The sequence below is a fragment of the Rhipicephalus microplus genome, chromosome 7 (genome assembly GCF_043290135.1).
Source record: "Rhipicephalus microplus isolate Deutch F79 chromosome 7, USDA_Rmic, whole genome shotgun sequence".
NCBI lineage: Eukaryota > Metazoa > Arthropoda > Arachnida > Ixodida > Ixodidae > Rhipicephalus > Rhipicephalus microplus.
The window spans coordinates 77,802,088-77,825,520 of record NC_134706.1 but is presented as its reverse complement, the minus strand read 5'-3'; the positions used below and the strand labels follow the sequence as shown (position 1 = coordinate 77,825,520).

General features: G+C 44.7%; 1 protein-coding gene across 2 annotated transcripts; it reads left to right on the top strand.

Annotated features, from left to right (window-relative positions):
* The first annotated feature begins 1,627 nt into the window (after positions 1 to 1,627).
* Positions 1,628 to 6,953, top strand: LOC142766989 (uncharacterized). 2 transcript variants are annotated; one of them, XM_075868206.1, is made up of 3 exons: positions 1,628 to 1,870; positions 3,484 to 3,625; positions 5,982 to 6,953. In XM_075868206.1, the coding sequence occupies exons 2-3, from the start codon at positions 3,568 to 3,570 to the stop codon at positions 6,803 to 6,805; spliced, it is 882 nt and encodes a 293-aa protein (XP_075724321.1). In that variant the 5' UTR covers positions 1,628 to 1,870; positions 3,484 to 3,567; the 3' UTR covers positions 6,806 to 6,953. The 2 variants fall into 2 exon arrangements, with proteins under 2 accessions (XP_075724321.1, XP_075724322.1); XM_075868207.1 differs by lacking the exon at positions 3,484 to 3,625 and having other exon boundaries at positions 1,711 to 1,870.
* The last annotated feature ends 16,480 nt before the right edge of the window (positions 6,954 to 23,433 follow it).

Here is a 23,433-nt window from a genome sequence, read left to right as displayed (position 1 = left end):
ACCCACATTTTCTTTATTGCCAACAGCCCTTTTGAATGTGGTTACTGGGACCATATTGTCCCACATTCTCTGGTTGTCTGAACAACCAGTGGGACATATGCGTCCCACTTTTTTTGAGTCCCCCTTTGCACTGACGAAACTAAAATTTTATATGTCACATAGTGATGTAGTAACCATCAGTTTTATACAGACAAAATGAATTGATCGTGTTTTTTTTTCATTGTGTCCCATAAAGAGTTAACTCACCGTCGTCTCGTCCGCTCGTCTATCAGCTCTGCGCAGAAGCAGCTGCGAGCCGAGAAACCTACGCCACCAAACGGCTGGTGACAGTGTCGGTGGAGATCGGAGCAGTGGTGCCTTCGGGACTGTGTTGGCGTCGCCGTCTTTCGTAACAGGGGTTAGGGGAGCAGTGGCTCGATGTACCGCCCTTGGCTGCGCCACTGCTTCTTAGAAAAACTCGCGGTGTCAAGGCACCGTGAGGACAGATCTGTACCGGTTAGCAGAAGTGTGGTAATTCGAGATAGCTGGTCACACATATGTAAAGGTGGAAATATGGCGCGAACAGGGGCGTAGCACAGAATATCACTCGTCTTAGGTGTTTCTTCGCTTGTGTTTTGACTTTTCTTGCGCTGTTTTTTTGCCCCCATTTTTAAACGGCGCCAAATTCGACTTTTGAAGACGTATGGTACCATCTACCACGCAACTTGCACAGGCATCGCTGTTCATATCCTACGAAGCACACTTATAATAGAAGCGTTAATTTTTGCAGGGGTCAGTGAAGTCAGATGAATGGGCAGCAGAGTGTGACCAAGGCTTTAGTCGCTAAAAATATTCCTCTGGAGTAAGCGGCAATCATCTCGTCAACTGCAAAGTGCTTGGAACCGCTGCCGCTTCAGATAGTCGCGAATCGCTTAGATTGTTTCAGCGCCTAACCACGTGATTTCAGGGAGCACATAAGTGTGCCCTCATGGAGTGGGCCTGAGAATAGCTGGTATAGAACACGCGTGGATGCCGTTTGGTGTCACACTACTTTATCGTCATAAATGCTATTGAGCAGGCAGGTTCTTCTGTATTTGCTTATACAATTGCACACACAGACACACACACACACACACACACGCGCACACACACACGCACGCACACGCACGCACACGCACACACACACGTGTGTGTGTGTGTCACATGAGCTCGGTGTTTGAACTTGGCTTTGTTGGTAGCTCCGTGGCGTTGTCAAATACAAGCATAGAGACGTATGAACAGTGTGACAGCATGCGACCGAGTAGCACACAGACATACACGCACAAAGCTCTCGTTTTCAACTGAAAATAAACAATTTCGTTTGATAATCGTCGCTGTTTGTGTGAGTGCGTGTCCTGCCTTTCCGCGATCAGTCATGCTTGATACTTCGCATGATAAACTAACTATGTTAACACATGCGCGTTTACCTTGATTACATTCACTTTGGTTGGTTTCTTTATCGATTCTTAGAAGACTGGCGCAACAAAACAAAGACGACAGGACTGTCAAGAAACCCTAACGAGTTATGCTGTAGCGCCATTTACTGCCCGGCACATATCTTGTCTCTAAAATCCGCCCACCTGCGCAGTCGGAACCTTTGGCTATCGGACCACTGCAAGAGACAATCTTGGGAATGGGGGTGATTATGTTAAAGCACCGCGAAAAGATCGCGTGTGATAGCGGTCCTCCTTCCCAAATCTCCCGCTTCATCACAGTAAACATTCTGTAGGTGTCGTCGCACTAAGCTGTTGTGGCTGCCAGTCTAGCACTGCTGCTGTTGCTCGTTGTAGACCGCTCGGCTTGTCAACTACGGCTACGTGATTCCTGCCTCCATTCACGTTCTTCCACATCCGTAAGTGGCTATGCGACTAGTGCTATCTATTAGGAAGCATAAGCGCTGGTTGACGTTCCGATTTTAGGTGTTCTGAATTCACGGTAGGTGTAGGTTTGCACGATGAAAATGGTGGGAGTTATTGCACGTACTATAGTTCGAATGTCAAGCAGTTCATGTTATGAATCCATTCTTGTAGACGCTTTCTCTAACTAGCAAAACACCTCTTTTCTCCGATCGGTGGCGTTTCAAATATCTTGAAGGCATCAAACGCGCACGTTCGAGGGTGGCGTCTTCAATATTTGGGCGCGTACTGTTTTCCTAAAAGAGACTTTATGAGCTGTATATGCTGGTAGTGCCATCGTTTGCAAAAGATTTGGCGCCGGCGAAAGTACATAAATTCAAGCGTACGAGTTGGTCTACTACGGGTGGTTGCATCGGGCTGTGCAGGGGCATGCATTACCTTAAGGGTAACTGTAATTCTTCGCGGAGGTTTCATAAAAGTTATAAAGTTCAGAGAATAGTGGTTCTTTGGCAGCTCATGAGGCTTAACGCCTTCTGTGTGAGGAGAAAACGCTTCTGGCTGAACAAACAACAATACAGGTATGACGCAATATTCGTCAAAAACGTGACGTAATTTTGTTGGCACTAGCACGACATTGGGTCTAACGATAGCTTCGATTGATATATGGGGTAGAAAGTCCGAAAAGCACCACATGAATAGTAGAGACATCTAAAGATAGTTTTACTAGTACTTGCGCTAAGTACTTGCGCTAAGTACTTGCGCTAAGTACTTGCGCTAAGGTGAGTCGACGAGTCTCTGACGAGTGCGCTTCAAGCAACTCCAGCTAAACTCATATCGCCTTATGACTAAAGACAGTAGCGTACCGCCGTTTAGTCTACCTTTGTTTGAGTTAGAGGCTTATTTATGCAACTTTTATTTAGCACTTCTGGCGTTTTCCTGCAGATGGGTTGAAGTTAAACCACCTTAATTCCTATATTTGCAGCATTACTTATCTGTTCAACACACCCGCAGAATCTTCCTTAAAATGCGCATTTCTTGTTTGCTTCAGCTCTAACAAGAATAAATGACACCTATTCATGTAAGAATTATGGCATTTATATATAATTCAATGCTTATATTACGCTGTGCTATTACTTTGCGCACAATTAGCACAAAGTGAGGTATTCAAATAAAAACGTTTGCGGATACTACGTCCGCAAATACTTCACCTTATGGTCCGATAAATATAGGGCTACGTGTAACGTATGCAGGCATGCGAATTGTAGTGCGATAGAGAGCTTGGCGATCGACTCGCAGATAAAAGGAATAAACGGAACTGCATGTTTCCAAAATAAACCCGGCCGCAGGTATACTCATTATGAAGCAGTATCGCGAGTTGGGGAGTTGGTGGATGTTCATCGTAGAATATTTTACAGCGCAACGGGTTAGATACGGACAGAGAAGGGACACAGCACTGTTTCCTTTTTTTTTCCGTATTTAACCTGTTGCTCTGTGAAGTATTCCACGAGGAATACTCATTCACAAGAATCCAGTGCACACCATAACTCCAATCATCGTCCTGGTTTCTCATTAAGAAGACGTGGCTTGCAAGGCGTGCGTGTGGTTTCAGGTACCGAGGCAAACGTTCGGCGTGAGAAGTTGTCCGCATCGTCCTGTTGCGTGTTGGACACTGTACTCAACACGCTCCCCGACGATGGAATGCAGTTCACAAATCGGCGCACAGCAAAAATTAAACTCCAGCAACAATGTATGTGAGTAGGAAGACCAAAACATGGGAGGAGGCGTATTGTCCCTGGCGAACTATGCGAGCGCATCTTTGCATGCCGCTGAATACAAAAATTGCATGCTCTTTGTATTGAAACGTTCTAGAAAGCGTTTAATGGTTCTGAGATAATATATTTCCTATGAGATAACATAATATTTCACGAGTAACGCCAATGTTGCTTACGCTCTATAATCTGCAAAAGTCAAATAGATTATGCCTGAATGCGCAAAGTGACTCTATTCCAAATACCGATGCGTCAGATCTACAGATGTGAATGTTCCATTGTAACAGTTCGAAAAACGAAGTGTCTGCTTGCCCCAGCCTGAATCAGCTGAATCAATGCTTCTCTTTCTTTCTCGCTTTCTTTCTTTCTTTCTTTCTTTGTTTTTTTTTCGTTTTTTTTTCTTTTCATCTTTTTTCTTTTTTCCGTTCTTTGAAATAACCAAGCGTGATTACAGACATTTTAAAAGAGGTTGCAGCTAGGTTATAATCAAGCAGTGCTGCAAGCGATGAAAGGCGATGTTGTGAGAAATGAAAGATACCATCTAAAGAAGAGACCACGTACATCCGGAATATAGGACCATTTATTTATTACTCAGAAACAAAATTGTTCGTTCGCGTAGGAGGCTTGTATAGTAAGGTCTTTGGTGTGCGTCTTTCTTTTTTTTTGCGATCCGTTTATAACTATACGCCACCCTTCCTTCAGCACTTTCGTGCTTGCACTGCTCTTTCCAAAGTGTACCTTAGCCAATTCGTCTAGATCACCCTTAATAATTCTCCCTGCCATTAAAACTTGATCAAACCAACAGCTTCTCTATCGCAACCGCTATATGACGGCGCCTCGGATGCCGATGACTATGCTTGCCGCTTTTGTTTTACTCCAATCGTACTTTTTATCACTCTGTAAAGATTTCTTTTAAAATTTCTTTGTTAACATATTCAATCAAGAGGGTGTTTGTGTTGTAATAAATAAGAGGCAATGCCTGAACATTTGGATGCCGAAGAGAGTTTAGTATGAATTGAGTTGCGCCACAACAGCTATAACTTAAAACAGTACGTCGGGAAGCTGCATGTAAGCACTGTGTCAAAGAGACACTGTCGCATTGGGTGTGAGTACCGTTTCGTGCGTAGAATCATCAAACAGTATGCAATTGCCACACTGGGTTCTCTTATCGGACGTCACATAAACAAATGTCGCGTCTTGTACGCATGGCCGTCAGGCTAAGCAAGTGGTGAAGAGCACGAGCGCAAGAACGATAAGGACATAGCTGGGCGGAACGATTTGTGACACTCCTTATTGTGAGCGACTCGAAATAAGCACGAGCGCTCCTGTGCATCTTTTAAGAAGACATGTAGCATTGCCCGCTCTACTATATTGATACCAGGCTGGTTGAGAGAAGCCAGATCGTAGTGTAGATTAGCTGCTTACAAGAAAACTTTAACACTACAAGCCATGGGGCATTGTGAAATATTTCTCCCACATACCGGTGGTGGCACTTGAATCAGCACTCTTATGACGAAAGTACCATGGTTGTCTTTTTTAATACCTGTTGTTTTTTATAAAAGCTGACCTACAGATTGAGGGCGCATTAACAAGAACATATACCGACGCACCATGCAATGAATCCAGTCAATTGCTTGTTAATCGTGTTAATGATTAATTATAAGCAAAATTGAAGTACATAACTCAAAGAGGCACCCTGAAAGCCAAGGGCCTTGTCTTTGTTGTCTCCATTAATCACATTTTAGTATAAGCACTTATATTTCAAACACACTTCATAGCCTCCCTTATTTTCAGTGTTATAATGATATAAATTAGACGTAATAAAATTCTAGCCATCCCAAGGCTATAACTTTGCTGCAAACGCAACATGTATCATTATTCATTTGCTTATGATGGCCTAAACGTGAATTCTAACTAGGTCTTTTTACCAGGCAAGTTGGCGAAGATCCAAAATGGCTTACAGCGCACCCCGAGACGCAAGAGAAGCGCTGAATAACAACGGAATTTTAATTCGAAGGAACACATGGGTGTAAACATTCATAGTAGGAATTGCGCGAAAGTATGCTGTCGATAACGTCCTTTGACAATGAAACCACGTAATACCAAGTACAAGTCAGTGGTTTGTCAGCACTTCTCTGTGTGTGTCCATCCTCACCCGTGTCTCAGAGTGCGCTGTAAGCAATAACGGATTTTAAAAGTTGATGTCAACATATTTTTTTTTCGCAGTCTGTCGCGTTCTAAAGTGTCTATCTTAGGCCTTATCTTGCTGTAGGGCAATTATAAATCTTGGCGTAGAAAAACTGTGTGTCATGTCTAGTGAACTTTGCCCTTTATGCAGGCCTCGACCGCTACGCTCCCCGAATCTCAGCCATGGAATCAATCCCGACTGCCTTGGAAGCGTGGTATAATGGCACTTCTGCAGTAAATTTTGACTTTGACCGAGTCACTTCGGAAATTTCTGCGGCTGCGAGCTTGTATGGTTACGGAGAATTTGACACAAAGCAGTGTTGCAAGATCGCTACCGAAATGGCGACGCAAAATGGGCGAAAAGCAAGGGGGTTTGTGAATGACCTGAGTGCGATAATCAGCATGTACCTCTTTCGCGGCACCAATCTCCGCACGATACGTGCAGAGATGTGTGATACTGGCAAGGCTTTCTTCGACGACCTGATAGCGATGTACGATCTGCGGTCTGGCAACTTGCCCAATAATGGGCTCACGCTAGCGAGAGTCAGCCTCACGTTCAGTGGCTTGACCGTTACCAAAGCCATCAAGTGGAAGGACAGTCTTCCTGTGCCTCACAGTAGGATGAATAGCATAGTGCCCAACTACCCAGCTGCCATGATGACGACGGCTTTCTCCGGCCTCATACCTCACGGTGAAGCCTACACGTCCACTATTACGAATGCTCACTTCCTATATCTTAAGGAGTTGATAAAGTTTACCGATCCGCAAATGAGGTTCAAGCCGCACTGGGAGGTCATCGAAAGCTTCAAGGGAATCGCCTCGGCGGCACCGCACAACTGTCCATTGGATAAGGCAGATTGCGTGGAGCTAATGGAAAAGTGGGGGATTCTGGTGGCCGGTGTCTGCTCAGAGCCTGTGACCAAAGCAGCCGAGCGCTTCCGAGAGTACCTTCAACCCAGTCCGCAAGGCTCTTGATGCTGCTAACCCAACCATAGCTATGTGTTAATCACACTTTTTTAAAACTTGACGATGTGTTTTCATGGATGTATCATGTATCACGGAGCCTAGATTTTACTCCTATTTATTGATATTCGCTAGAATTAAACATTCCTAACCTTATCAATTGATGTGTATCTTCTTTAGGTTGTCGGCTAATATCTCATTCAGAGTGAGACTGATGTTTAGAGGAAAATGGCCCCCTATAGGCCCGGCTGATATCTCATTCAGAGTGAGATATGTTTAGAAAAAAATGGTCCCCTATAAGAACGGATGATATTTGAACCTAGCTCTGGTTCTAGCCGCAGAATTTGTACCACACACTAGGTAACGTTTTCTTGCCGTAGTGTGAGTAATTGCAGTAGTGACGGGTTCGGACGAATAATGCAACAGGCAGAGTCAACGCAAACTCTTACTGCATTAGCAATACCACGCACACGTCGTGTTGGGTTCGCTTCATACAGAAAAAAATAGAAATACCAAGTGTAAATATTCTTGTTTGCATAGTTTTCAGCTGTAACAAGATTGTTCAGGTAAGCTATACACTACGCCCACTAATACGAAGTAATTTTTTTTTCCATCAAATGTTTTATATGCGGCTACATATGTATTTGGCTTCAGTTTTCTGTGGGATAGAACAGGGCATCTGAGGACGTGCTTGTCATGGACAAGAACGCGCTGCAAGTCCGTTTTGTCGTTACAATGATTGATTATTCACAATCTGCTGGTTGTTACAAGAATGGCAAACTATGGGACTTCCAAAAGTCAATTTAAAATGTAGCTTGTGACGATTGTGAGAGGCGCTGCTTCTTTGCGCTAAGAAAGAAAAAAGTGCATGGTTCTCGCTGGGAAGATGCAAGCCTTGTGCTGGGCAGACGAACCCTGTGAGACTACCGAAGAGGACCTCGCTGAATCTGTACAGCATGACCTGTATGATTACTTCGTTTCGTAATATTCGGTCTAAGTTCGAGCGTTTGGTTCTCAGATGACCAACAGCAAGTACATTTCAGTAAACATGGGGCTGTACTGACTTTTGGCAGCATCATAGACCACCCAAGCTAACAGCTTCAAAGTGGGCATCGAACCACAGCTGTCCTTATAGTTGGACGCATCTGAATGACGTCAGTTCGACATGACGAGGCCTAGCGTCGATAAGAGCAAGCTAGGAAAAGCAAACAAAACAGCTGTTTATGCAACTGTATTTACTGCGCAAACTTATGATAACTAAAACGTATAGCTTACTCCTTCGTAAAGGAGCATCCGTTTGTGGGCAGATAAACATGCCTGTGAAATCCGAGCTATCTTAGCATTCCGCGTGGCCGCTGTATTGTTTGAACAGAGGTGTAGCCTGTGTCGTGCTTGTCTCCGATGTGTCCCACTCGGAGCTGTCAAATTTTTCGGCTACGCGTGAGAACTTCGAATGGATTTAAGACGGCCATGGTCAGCCTTGCTGTATGTTTAGCTAACTATGGTCAGCATTGGAACGCATAAACAGGAGAAAATGTATTTTGATTGTATGCTGCATTTATTAGCCAACTTTGGCCACGAGGTGGTGTCAGTTCACCCAACAGGGCATATTCAAAGAACACCACAGAAAACTCTATTTAAAGGCTATAGATACGATTTTCACGATATAATGCTGAAAATTCAGCTTCTGAATGTGTGTAAGAAAAGTGGTTTCAGCATACAAGAATCATTCTACATTTCACTGAATTTTTCACCAAATTGCGGCAATGACACAAATTATTAAATTGGGAAATGCACTGGTAAGTATTTTGCGCATATTTTAAGAAATAGGGTATGTTTTAGAAGCATTTGGTGAGCTTCAGAGTTGATAAAAACCTATAGTTGCGTAATTGGTTAGGCCGAAATGTACGTTGAAGACATTCTAACACACTGTACGCATTGACTGAGGCCGTCTTGAGAAAGGTGTTTCGACAAAATTAAACGTGCAATTACTGATTGACATTTCCAACCATTTCTAGCAATGCTCCGGGAACACGCACCAAAAAAAAAAGGACCCGGCTGTAATTTTCAGCATGGTCAGAAAACGCTGTTGATCGCTGAACAAGGCTCCCGAAAATGTGCGAGCCAAACAACAAAGTGCAGCCGATGTCGTGGAGTTTAGGATAATTCTGAAAGCGAGCTACCAATCGGGCCCTCTTCTTTCTACAAATAGTGTAATATTTTTAAATTAACGCGCCATATGGACAGTTTCAAAGTCATTGGCAGGATCGCGCCTTGCGAGCTGCCTTGTTAGCGTGACTAAGGTCTCTACATGAAAAAAAAAACTTGTTTTATGTGGGGACCTTAAGCGTGACCACCGTGGAAGGCCAACTTATGAGCGCAAGCACATTCGCGATAACGCTGAAAGCCATGCATTCGAAGGGAAAAAATATTAATAAAATGTGCTTAAGGCCAGGATGCCCTCTTGAGACTACCACTTTCCCTCGTGTCATCCCTCTCCGTTTAGCTTCCAGTGCTTTCAGCGGGACGAGAGGAAATACAAAGCAATTACAGCGTGCGACAAATCTGCAACTAGGCTTCACGGATTCAGAAAAGTGTTCGGTGGTCAATTCACAAGGCAACAAACCCCAACCATGAATTCATTCGATGTGGTTTGTAAGAGTGTTGCAGGGTACCTTTAAGGTGTGTCTTTCTGTATACACTTCAGTTCGTTGTGGTAATAAATGCTGGTATGTTCACTTTTGGCCCCATATAAGAGCGCGTTTCGATTGACTACATCATACAAATAATGTTTACAGGCGCCTGATGAATCTCGCTCGGAACAGATGGAACGAAATTTAAAAAAAGAGTAATGGCGATTAATTTCAGACGCTAAGGACGTGATATAGGCTATTTCCTTCCCCATTTCACCCTATACATATTTGCATCAGCGTTGCCGATATTGCGGTCTCGGAATGCCGCCTTTTGATAGGCAAAATATGAGTGACATAAGTAATGACAAAAAACATTTATGAAACAATTTTAGCACAAAAAGAAAGCACTTAGAAGAACAAGAGTGACAGGAAAGGTGCTACTTTTATCTAACTGAATTCGAGGCTTCGCCAGCAAATACATGCAGTAAACCACAAGCATGGACAGTCAGACGCATTGTCAAACACTTTTGACATCGCGAAAAATTATCAAGATATTCAGTTTCTGCCTTTCAAAGCCTTAACGATGTGTCGCCCCTTTTTTCGGGGAACGATACGTTTCCAGTAACTCCCAAATTAAGCTCCATCCTACTTTAAGGTATTATTGTCTACAACCCACCGATTTCGTAGTAATAAATTTTTCTATTTGTTTCTGATTGACGTTATCTGCTGGTACAACAAAGGGCCGAGTGCTGCGTGAACGAGCATATATCGCATCTTCAACCATAGCCTCTGTGACCTAATTCTGACAAACCACCACATAATGAAATCAAGGGGCCCTACGCTTTAGCAGTGCTAGTGTTGTAAATAGCGTGAAGTGCCGAGAATGACGTCACCGCATTCGCTCAACATCTCAAGTGGCCCTGCGGCCCAAGAAGCTTGCTGCGACTACAGCATCACGCTGCTTTTTTTGCCTCAAGGTGTTTTTTGCGCTGCCTTTTAAGAAATCTCGCAGCACTTTTCGAATTAGGCTTGAGTTAAACTGTGGTTACACTCTCTAAAGACTTCTTTTATGGTCGAAGCTCCTTAAGACGTAGGCTAATCCCGTGTCGTAGTAGCCACCGCTAGTACTCAGAGCACTAACTAGATGGCGCTGTGGCACTCGCACCACTAGGTGGGGTGGTGCATAGGTGGGGCTGTTTTCAACGAGACAGGATTCACTTCGATGGGAGGATTGGTATTAAGGAAGGTTGGCGACTTGCAGGACGCGCAGTAGCTCTTTAGGGGGCACGTGGGCCCTACGGGGTCGACGATAGCTAGTAACAAAGAAAAACAAACAGGGCGACACTTTAGCAGGTGGTATAGGCAGATACGACTCGATATGATATTGAAGACATGTTGATTTCAGGGCAGAAATTGACATTGCCATGCCGGCCAAGCCAATTCAGACGTGGGTATTCAACTTGGAGATTGGCAGGAATAGGCTGAAATGGGAAGAGATAGAAAAACAGCTAAGGGAGGAGAAGCTGACGGTATATGAGTTTGTAGAAGCACAACCTAGGCTCATCGGACAACCACCTAAAAATCCCTACCACGCATGGGAATATCGTAGTAGAACAGGTGGCGTGGTACATATTTAGGGGCGTGGTACGTATTTATTGATTTGTGGGGTCTGACGTCCCAAAACCACCATATGATAATAAGAGACGCCGTAGTGGAGAGCTCCGGGAATTTCGACCATCTGGGGTCCTTTCACATGTTTCAAAATCTGAGCACACGGGCTTACAACCTTTTCACCACGATTTAAAACACAGCTGCTGCAGCCGGGACTCGATCCCATGACCTGCAGTTCAGCAGCTCAGTACCTTAGCCACCATACCACTACGGCGGGGCAGGGGTGGTATTGTGGCATTCCTTCATAAAAGTAAAGACTGACAAAGGGTCAAGCAGGAGCACAGGAAACATTTATTGCTAAAAGGGAAAGTGGCACGGCAGATAACGCTCTTGGGTTTTACATACTTGTGGACAGAAGCAAGAGCCAGAGAGAAAAACCAAAAAATGGCGCAGTGCATAGAAAATGACATTGACGAACTAGGAGAAGAGCGCGAGATAATTTCATTTGGAGATATGAATGCACACATAGGAGGTGTGGATGGATATACTGACCAAACATGCAGAATGCTGATGGGTATCTGCGAAGTGCATGATTTATTCATTTGCACAGCGCTGTTAAAATCGAAGGGTTTATAACATGAGAGGTGGGAAGGCTTCAGTCAACGATAGATTACGCAATGATGTCACATATGATGTATGATTGGCTAAGTGTGATGAACATAGATGAATATGTGTCCAGAAGCTTTGGTAGGGATCGTAAACGTATCAAGCTGAGTTTTGGAAAGGGAAATGAGAATGGAAAGAATTCATTATAAGAGACAACGCGGTGATAATTACTAATAAATGCAAACACAAAGAGCAACTAAAGAAATTGAGAAAGTAATCACCGAGGATACCAAAACAGAGTTGATGTACACAAATCTAACTCGATCGAGTTAGAGCTTGCTTAGGTACGAGTCAAATCAACCAGGAAGAGGAGAAACGAGCGCGAGAGCTGGTGGAATGAGGAAGTGTAAAGAGCCATAGGAAGACGTCAGAAAGCCTCCAAAGAACACAGGTATGCGTAACAGGGGGGCGAATCATAATATGATGTAAAAGAATATGGGATAACTTTATCAGCTGGAGAAGGGAAGCGTCCAATTCGATCAGCGAAAAGACCAGAAGAAAGGGGGCCCAATGAATAGCGGAAGTAAACGAAAAGGATAGAAATGCTGCTGCAAAGTTTTGAAACCATCTCCATCCTCTGAGTAATAAGACAAACACGTAACAGAGGTTCATACCTACAGTTCAAAGGACACACTAGAAGGGGTTGAGGCAATAGAATATATAAAAACTAATGATGACAGAATAACTTAAACACCAAGAAAGCGCTGCATGCACCATAGCAGATGAGGATGGACCAATTAGCGCGGTGGCTTCACTGGGACAACGGGAGTGGGAAAGGGCAGAGAAAATGGTTTCTAATAACGCATCAACAGGCCCTGATGGCATACTAGTTTTGCGAATGAAGCAACTAGGACGAAACTCTCAGCAAACAATAAGAAAGGCATCGAACAAAGCAATTATAGATGGTGGAGCCTCTAACGAGTGGAAACCACGCAGGAGGAGCGTTATCTATAAAGGAAATGGGGACAAAGCCGATATAAACATCTGCAGTCCTATAACAGTGAAAACAGCAGTTTACAGGGTGGTGATGCTGAAAATACAGGGAAGACTACAGAAATGGGTGGACAATGAGGGGGTGCTGGGAGAACTACAAAATGTATTCCGTAAACGGAGGAGGTTGAAGTACAATCTGTTTTCATTGATGAAGTGTAATGGAATAGCGGAAAAAGAACACAGATCTCTGTGGCTGGTATTTTCAGATATCAAGTGAGCTTACGAGAGTGTGATTCAAGGAGGCTTGTGGGGAATACTGGACACATTAGATGTGGTAATATAAATAAGTAATCTTCTAAAGAACATTTATAAATGTGAGAAGATAGTTATAAAATAGAAAAACAGGAATCTGAAACTATACAGATACAACGCGGGCTTCCACAGGGATGCACCTTGTCACCTTTGTTATTTATGCTGTATCTACAGGGACTAGATGCCAAATTAGGGAGGAGAAGACTCAGCTTCAGCGTGTATTTTTGGAAGCAAGGAGAACACATTGAACAGTTATTACCAGCATTGATGTATGCACATGATGTAGCAATATAATCTGACAACAAGGAAGATCTGCAGGGATTGATAGACAACTGGGGAATGAGGGAGTAAGGTTCAATTTCAAGTTCAACAGAGAAAAATCGGCAATCATTATTTTTAATGATAACAGAAGCAGTGAGCATAAGGTACAGGAAGTCAGGCTACAAAAAAGTGGATAATTAGAAATATTTTGGCGTATAGATAAATTACGGGGCTGAGTACCTAACAGAGCACGAATGATACGTAATGACTAAGGGTGACAAGAGTGCAGCTGTAGTCAAAAATAGGGAACGGTTAAACTACAAGAGGTATGACATTGTGAGAGCGATTTAGAATGGTGTCGAGGTCCCAGGATTCATGTACGTTGTTTTGCTTTCACCCACTTCTTTCGGTGCAGGATGTCCTGCTCCAGCTACAACACAATCTCATAGAACCCGCTACTATGCGCCACAATAAAAAATTCGTTTTAGCTCTCGATCTTTGAGGCACGTTCGATAATTTCAAATATAGTAGAATTCGTGCTAACCTTTCTACTACAGGTTGTGTACAGAAGACCTTCAACTACGTTCCCGCCTTTCCTTTCGAATCGCGTGGTCTTCCTTCCCCCTGACTCTACCGAACACGGCCCGTCGCAACTCGGCACGTGCGTTACACCTCAGGCGGTAGTATTGTAACGCTTCCTGTTTAACTTGACCATGATGAAGCTCCCTTCCCTCTTTAACGAGGTCGAGGGGGTACACCATGCCCTCTATGCGGATGATATAACAATAAGGACAAAACATGCTCTCCAGCTCAAATTGAGGAGCGTCTACGACAGACTTTTAGTGAACACTTACGCCGCTTTTTGCGGCCTCGATTACTCCCCCACCAAATCGGCCGTTCTATTGGTCTTATGCCAACCACCACCCCAGATATCTCCCCCCCCCCTCAGACCTGTTCCGTCAGGCCAACACCTTCGGATTCTTGAGTTGCACCTCTCGTCCTCATTGGACACTAAGGGCATCATATCCTCCCTCAAACACACCACTGAGCAAGTGAGTCGTATGATCTGGCGGCTATCTACTAAACGTGGTGGCCTCCGAGAGACCCACTCCCTCTCGCTGGCCGACGAGTTTGTGACCAGTCGAGTCTTCTATTCCTCACCCTAACTTCGCCTGCGTCGTCAGCACGAACACCAACTTGATACTCTTCTACGCTCCGTGTATAAACGTGCGCTGGACCTTCCCATCGCCACATCTAATAGCGGCTTTGTGGCTCTGGGAGTGCACAACTCTTTCGCGAAGCTACGGGCAGCCAATCGCGTCAACCAACTTAGTCGTCTATCGGAGACGCCTTCCGGGTGCCGCCTGCTCCACAGACTTGGTCTCAACACAATCGCTGGCCCCAGTCCCCCCATTTTGAGTGCCCTAACTATGGTACCAGAAGTTATGGGCGGAGCCACAACCCCGTAACATGGACCCCGAACAACACTCCGCTCGCAGGCAAGCGCGTACTGCTTCCCTTCAGGCGCGTCACTTCAATCGCCCCGGCGTATCCTACGTAGACGTCTCGGCCCCTTCCACTCTGGGTCATTACACAGAAGCTGTGATCACAAAGGGCGAACACGTCGATGGCCTCTGCTTTAGAGTCTACAGTGAAACTCACGCAGAGGAGATTGCCATCGCTTTGGCTGCTTTCGATCACACTGTTCACATTATCTTAACAGGCTCTCCCTGTTCTCGTTACATCCAGGGTTTCATAACCCTATTGGCTGATCATCTCCTTGAAGCCACTTTCTGGTGCTTTATGCCTCACTCCGTAAAAGAAGCTTCGACTCCAGGCAACACAGGTCTTCCTGGCAACGAAGTGGTGAATGCCGCGGCCCACGATTCTCTCCTCCGGATCGCTGCCCTTTGTTGTCCTGAGTCGGATCCTGGGAGCTCGAGTCTTACATGCTACCGTGATATTCTAGATTACTATCGAAGTTCACGCCGACTTTACCCTGCCTCCGCATGCCATCTGGCGAAAACGGACGAACGACTACTACGCCGACTTCACACTTACAATTCCCTTAGTCCAGCGGTCACCCGGGACTTCGTACCGAATATCTCTTGTACGTGTTCAACTTGTCATATGTTAGCCGACACCTTTAACGTTGTGGCTTCATGTCCTGCTACTCCACTCTCTTTTTCACCCCCCTTCCTCATCCACTCCAGAGAGGCTTGGGAGGAGCACCTGCTTGGCTGCTCTACCTTGGATACGCAATGGTCTTTGGTGGCATGAAATCGAGCGGTGGTATTCTTCAATGGCGTCCCAGACTAGGTACTGCCACTCCTGCGCAAAAAAACTGTCTAGTTCATTTCAAAATGAAAAGTTTACCGCCACCACTACTAGCGTCGAAGGCTTCCTCGTTCACGTTCAGTACATACGTTCAAAATATAGCCGTTTTGTTTCCTTCTGGCTATCTTTTGCCTTGCCCCTGCCTGGATGCTTCCTGCCCGGCATTGGCCCTCGCGACACGCTACACAAGAGACCATATGAGGTCTTTTATCAAAACAGTACCAACTCGATTTGTGACTGCGTTTATGTACATGCTTCGTACACCCTATTGGACTCACAACCCAGCTCAGCAGCTCACCTCAATATCTCCCCGTTCATCTATTCCGTCTGCTCCACCACTGAAACACTGTTCACATCCTCTTCTTCATTTGTTTTAGTTGGGGGAAAGTGTAGCAGCATAAGCATGCATGCCCTGAGGTAAACAATAGCTGCTTCGAATGAGACGAGATGATGATGAGGATGGCCTATATATGTATGACTCACGCCCACTCTGAAAAATTGACGAAGAAGCGAATAATCAGATAGAAAAGATCATACATAACGTGTATATACATATGAATTATACAATGGTTAGAATAAATCTATGATAATTCAATTAAGAATTTTTCTGCAGCGGAACAATACCACCTCAATTATTTCTGAATGCAGAAACAGCGCAACCTACAAGTAGTTACTTCGTAACTACGGAAGCGAAAAACAAGGACAGTCTGTCTTTGTTTTTTCGCTTCCGTAGTTACGAAGTAACTACTTGTAGGTATCGCTGTTCCTGCATTCAGTTATGTCCTACCAACTTGCCCAAGCTTCCACGCTTCTTTTATTTCGCTCCATGACCAGCTGCTAAGACAGTCGATGCAGTGACGTCCAGTTTTCTATAGTGCCATGTCAACAGCAAAGAGATGAAGAGAATCTCAAACAAGCCGTATGGTTGTTTAAAGTTGCGAACCATAGTTGCTAGTTGCTATTATTGGCATGTACATGTGTTTTTTTTCCGTGATTAATCTACCATTTGTGGATGGTCGTCTGACATGAACATTTCGATTGCAAAAAATGGACATTTAGTGAAGTTCACGCACTCATATCACTGTTCGAAACGAAGATAAGAAAGAAGAGGAACGACCCATTGTTATGGCGAAGGTAAGAAAACGTATCGCATGTTTCAACTTTAGGGTGAATAAAGCGTCTCCGCTTGTAATCCAGCCTACAACGTAGAGCACTAATGCAACACCTTCAAGGAATACTTTTGCTGCGTTTCTCCCCTGTGCTATGTTCCCAAGCCTGACTGATATGTTTAGCGAGGCATACGTTTTGAGTAGATTTGGCCACCGCTGTGGTACGCCATAGTTAGCGTATCCTGCGGCTGATGTGAATAGAGTTGCGGGTTTGATCCCGGCCACGAGGGTCTTGTTTTGCTGCAGACACAGTGGACGATGTCCTTGTACTTAATTTTAGGAGTCCTGCAAAGAACCCCAAGTGCTCGAAATTTCCGGAGCCCTTCACAAGAGCATGGCTCATCATTATGTCGTGATTATCGGACGAGAAACCCAGATGTTCTTGTTACGAATATTTGCAAAGGTTCACTAGCCACAATGCAGCAAATATATGGTAGTATACAATAAGGGTTGTCGCTCTACGCCCATGTTGCACGCAAACATGCATGAATGGCAAAAACACAGGTTTGGTATCAATAAGGCTTATCAAGTTTCACGTGGCTCGAGTTGAAATAGATTGTACGGTATTAGAGCCATAGCATTCAGAGGCTGGTTTCGCAGCACTTCCGACGTTGGGCCCGTACTTGTGAACGAAAAATCGGCGTTGTCCATGAGCGAAAATTTGAGATAGATGCGATTATTTCAATATTACGAAAGGTCAGTTTCAATGGGAATTGATCCCAGTATTACCCCGTGGCAAGCAGATGTTCTTCCCAGAGCCACGCCAATGCTTGAAATTGTTTCAAAGAAAGAACCTACAAGAGTGTCAAATAGTACGAAGAGTTTTCTTGATGCATGTAATACTGCGCGGCAGAAGCGTAGAATCATACCAGGCATCAAAACATGCTAATTACATAAGTGCTTGGTTTAAATTCTGGCCAGTTATAAAGCACAGAGGCACAGTTATTAATGGCAATATCAACTATTATAAGTACCCAACTACGCAAATGCCGGTGATGCCTTACGGACGAGCAGTGGGTACTTGAGCCAATCGCATAAGCAACCTTATTGCCCTGCGCAACTAGGGGGAAAGGGGGTAGCGTAGCCTGGCTAGCGACTGGTAATGGCGTGTGAAGGGAATCAAACTACGCTTTCGCGTTCTCCTCTTGAGGACGGAACTCAAGCTTTATACAAGTGTTGTTGGATTTCCAAATGTGGGAGTTCGGGCATTTTTGTATGGAACGATCGATAAATGTTAAGATTATGAGTCACGCTAGACAGTTTGACTCGTGATGTCTTATTTTATGCCTCCTGTGCCTGCATAATGTAAGGTCACGTGTGCTGTTATATATCCCCTACCCCTTGCTTTAATAAAATGGTGAAAGTCGGTGCCTGAGTGTCAAGCGTGCTTGTTCGTCCTCGTCTAATTGGCGCTTATAATTTATTGTTCATGTTGGCTTGCCTGTCGCCTAGTTTCTTGATTTAGGCGAGTCACTTGGTAGACTCACCGATTTCAGCATTTCCTTAATTCTTGCCATTGGTGCTCAGCGATTGGACTTTTACTGCCAAGGTGCACGTTGGAACCCTCGACATAAATTTGAAACTTTTTACTCGCAAATACGTGTACCCTATAACCGTACATGTGTGCCCAGCTTGTTGTCTTCGGTGTAGGCTGTAGTTGACGCATATACTTAAGCCTCTAGAGGTCTGTGTACTCCGATTTGAAAATGGTGGAACAATGAACGGTGTTCGGTCTGGTCTCTTTTGCTGATCGGTGTTACACTCTGTATTGTGCCGTTTAGTACATACACGTCGTGAAAGCCTGTGGCCGATGGAAGTGCTACACGTAGGAGTCTGCCGAGCCATGCACATAACATAGCGTTTGTTATTTATTTACAGCCTAACAATAAGTACAGGCACCGTCCACACAGTTGCAGCGCACGTGTCATTCATCTGAGCATGACAGTCAAGCTAGGCAGTTTCCGCTAACAAAGTAGGTACTTTTTGGCTGTGAATATACATAACAGGCATAATAAGAAATAAAAGTTTGTCATCTCTACCTAAAATATTGGGTATGGGGGAGCAGTGATGTCGAAATAGTTGCTGAAGTTTCACTGGAAGTTGAGTCTTCAAGTGAGAACCAGGGACACGTGGTGGTCTATATTTATCATGAATTCATTCTTCTAACCTGTTATCCATCTCAGGAATACTTTATGCAAAATATTTTGTTATTCCGTAGCATTACACAAAGCAGAGTGTGTTATGGTAGGGACGGCTTAAGCTCTCCCATAGTAGAGTACCCGGTACTCTAAATCGTTACCGACTTTTTTTAACCCCCCCTCTCTCTGCTATGAGTTTAATATGCAGAGTGTCCCACGTGACTTGAATTAGAGTTTAAAGTTATGCCAGAACACGTAATTATGACGCGACCAAACGCATGTTGCTCACCGTTGCCTGGAGTAAGTCAGACAATTTTTCGTGTTCTCAAATGCTAGTTAATTACCTCAAGGAACGAGATTGATAAAAATAGCAAAGACAAAGCTGTAGATCGCTTTGCAAAACGTCCGATTAGACAGCTTTGAACTATATGCCTGTTATGTATTAGTGTTTTTCTGCTGCTTACAAATGCCCGCGAAATACAAAAATACCACGTGACAAACCCTGTCGTACTCCATCGCGCGCAATGATTCTAGTGCTCTCTAACGTTCCGCGAACGAATGAGCATAGCATTTGCCCCATTGTGCTCTCTCGGCAGGGCCGCAACGATGGTGATGGCTTTACGAAGAACACGTTTTGCTATAAGTGACAAAAACGATAACCGCTGTGACTGCTTATCGCTGTCATGAACCAGTGCAAGGGAAGCGTGTCGCTCGTACGTGGAATGTACGGGAGCACTAGTATCATCGGGCGCACTGACGCGCGCACGGGTTTGTCACATCGTATTTTTTGTATTTCACCGGTATTTACGATTAGCAGAAAAACACTAATACCTAACAGATATAGAGTTCAGAACTGTCTAATCGAACGTTTTGCAAAGCGATCTACAACTTTCTCTCTGAAATTTTTTATGTCTAATCATTTCTTGAAAAGTTAGCTAAATAAGCATATCTAATTAAGCAATAGTTTAGAACACAAAAAATAGTCTGAATAACTCCAGGCAACGGGCAACGGTGAGTAACATACATTTGGTCACGTCGTAATTACGTGTTCCGGCATATTTTCGGGCTCAAGCTACGTGCGACACCTTGTATATATATATATATATATATATATATATATATATATATATATATATATATATATATATATATATATATATATATATATATATATATATATATATAATGCCCGATTCATGACCAATTTTTTTGGGTACGTGTGAGCGAGAAGTTTGTAATGTACGTCTACAGCTACCTAGTACACATGTGTCTGTCTCTACAGCATAACCTATACCTGAAATGCGCCTTCAGTGCTTGCAGTCACAAAAACAAGTTAATGTTACCGGACAGGTGTCAATGGAAACTGCGACACAGACTCCTGTGGGCGGAGCTTACATTTATTCTCAATTTGCAACTAATTAGAGCCCAACTTTTCATTTTACGGCGTGGCCTAAGTGCTTTCGCCACCGGATATGTGCAGCAAGATGGGAAGTTAGGCCAGGTCGATTACGTTTATGTCTAAAAATTTGGCAGAAGCGCACCGAAAAAGTGCGGACAAGGGACGGTGACAGGACGGTCATTTGGGTGGACTTGAACCCAATTTGGAAACATGAACGGATATGTGCATTTCATGTTCATAACCCCGGATGACCTTCCTGATCCCGCATATGCACACTAACGTGCGAGTGTACACGATGCTCTAAGAAGCCGTAAACCACCAAGAGGCCGAAATGTGGACGTCGCGTTGCAGTTGTGTACAATTCTGCAGTGAGCGCTGGTGGAGTTGCACGCATTTTCTCCTTTCGCTCTTTCCTTCGCTTGGCTGCGCCCGTCGGCTTTTCTCACGACCTCTCGCCCTTCCTCAGCGCCCGACGTGGAAATGCAAAAGGCGCGTGCATCGGCTAGCCGAAAGCAGGCTTTCCTTCGCTCAATGACAGTGTCCCTTGTAAGCAGCGTTATTTGTATTGCACACAACGTCGATTGACGTCATGCCAGCTGTTCTCCATAGAGGAAACGGAAAGGAGCACTCGAGCTTCTGTCGGAGGTTTAGGAGCCCTTTAGTAAAGGTGTCCTCACTATCCCTCCTCAAACGCGAAACTTTACCGCACACATCCCGCGGCTCGGAGAAAAGCGATGAAAACAAATCATCGCCCCCGGATGACGTAAACGTCACACCAAAATTTGTGACGTCGCTATGACGTAATTTTGACATCACGTGACGTAACGAATGGCAGAAGAGTTGTTCGTGCACCTTCTCTGTCCCATTTGTTGGCACTGCCAAGTGTTTTTAACGTGACCTAACGTCATCACGTGACATTGTAACTTGGTTAAAAGTAGTCACATCTTGGAGGCAATGCAAAATGAAACTTAGTGAGGTGCCTCCGATCTTGGAGCCAGTGCAAAAAGCAATTGAGGTAGAGAAACCTTACGAAGGATTGCGTTTTATTCGAGTGCTCGAGAACCCTGTGAGCTGTTTTAAAGTTTGTAAAGACACGGACATTGGGTTGAGCCTATGCATGAATTTCGTAAACAAAATTAAAAAAAACAGTTATGCAAATGTGCAGGTGCCTGCTCCGCCACAGAAGCCAAGAGCTGTTGCCGGTCCACCCACTATTCCCAGTGCAGCGGTGGTTCCTAATGCCACGGCTGTTGCCAATGCGGGGGCTGTTCAAAACCCAGCGGCTGTTCCCAATGCAGCTGCGGCTCCACATCCAGTGGCATCGCCAGCAGCCAATTTCCTGGCGCTGTTGTCTCCCAATAGGATGGTATCACCCGCTGCAGGCGCGGAGCACGCCAAACCTATCGAGAAGGAGACCGAGCACTTGAATGTCGCCGTGAAGGTAAGATGGCGAATAAACATTGATTTAAACGAGTACTGACCCCAGTTTCCGATCAAACTCTGAGTTATGCGGATAAATCCTTGTGTGTCGACAAACAAGCTGACATAATTTCGGTATATTTCACAATTGGACCTAACGACATTTTGAATATTTTTATCAATACGTGAGTGATCTGAGAGACAGGCGACATTGGTACACTCGTGAGCCGTTACTTAAACAGCTCCTTACTGAAGGAGCATCAGGACTCTAGCGAGCGTTTTTGATGCGTGGTAAGTTGTGCATGCAGTTGAGATATTTCTCCACTCAAATTCATATATGCCCCTAAACCCCATCTGCACGAGAGATGACTGGGAGGCGGCCCTGCTTGGCGGTCACGAACTGAAGACCCAGAAGGCCCTAGTTCAACGGACGTGAGTGGCACTTGCTATTGGTGCTTCGGAATAGGGGTTCAACCTCGTGCTGGGAGGAGAGGAGGCCAATGAGACCCCAACTCAATCATCTCTCTGCAATCTTTTATTGCCATTTAGATGTTTTACCACCACCACTAATGTTTTTCGTAGAAGGCGAAGGATTCGCTCCAACACGGTGAAATGGCAGTCGCCGGTGGTGATTATATATATATATAGCTATATATATATATATATATATATATATATATATATATATATATATATATATATATATATATATATATATATATTATGAAGTCGTGGTAGTCTTGTAGTCTTGGCTGCGTCAGCGTTTATTTGAGGAAAGACCTCGCAAAACGAGCGGGCAGAGCCAGTACACAGACGATGACGATGATGATGATCCAGAGTCGCAATGAGGACAAGGAGACAAGCAGATGATGGTGATTGTGATCTTGCAGGGATTAGTACGATGTAGGTAACAAATGCCCACACTAATTCCCCCCACTTGGAAGCGGACACCCTGGCCGCCGTAAGTCAAAGTGACGGGGAACGTCGCGTGAAAGGTTTCATGCGACAAACGTGGACAATCTCTGTGCTGCGGTAGCGGCGGTCTGTTGGGGCGACGAGTGATGTCACATGATAATTAACCGGCGAAGTCTGTTCTAAAACAATGTGTGGCCTAATGAAGCGTGGTTTGAATTTGTCACAAAGACCAGGAGTGCGAATAGGTGTCAAAAGCAGCACCTCGTCACCAGACAGGAAAGACACAGCGTGGTGGGATTCATCATAGATGATCTTCCGCTCGCGCTGTCTCGCTTCAGTATTGATGCGAGCCTGGTGGCGAGACTGGGCAAGGCGGGAAAGTATTCATCGCTAGAAGACTGACATGAATTCCCATGGCTGGTAAAGCAGTAGACGTCGAGAAAGGTAGTCGGGGTGCGTCCGTACACGAGGTAAAACGGTGAGTAGCAAGTTGTTTGCTGAATGGCGGTGTTGTAAGCGAATGTCAGGAATGGTAAAAGAGTATCCCAGTTTTTGTGGTCGGGTTAGACGTAAACGGCTATCATGTCAGCAAGGGTTCGGTGCTATGTTTCTGTGAGACCATTTGTTTGAGCGGGGTAGCTTGAAGCTGTCTTGTGAGTACTTCCAGAAGCGCGCCGTACTTCATTTGCCATTTGTGACAGGAACACTTTGCCGCGGTCACTAAGCAGTACACGAGAAGCCCCATGACGCAGTATTATGGCGTGACGAATAAGGTCTGCAACTACCACAGCTGAGCCTGAAATAACAGTGGAAGTCTCAGCGTAACGTGTCAGGTGGTCCACGGCGG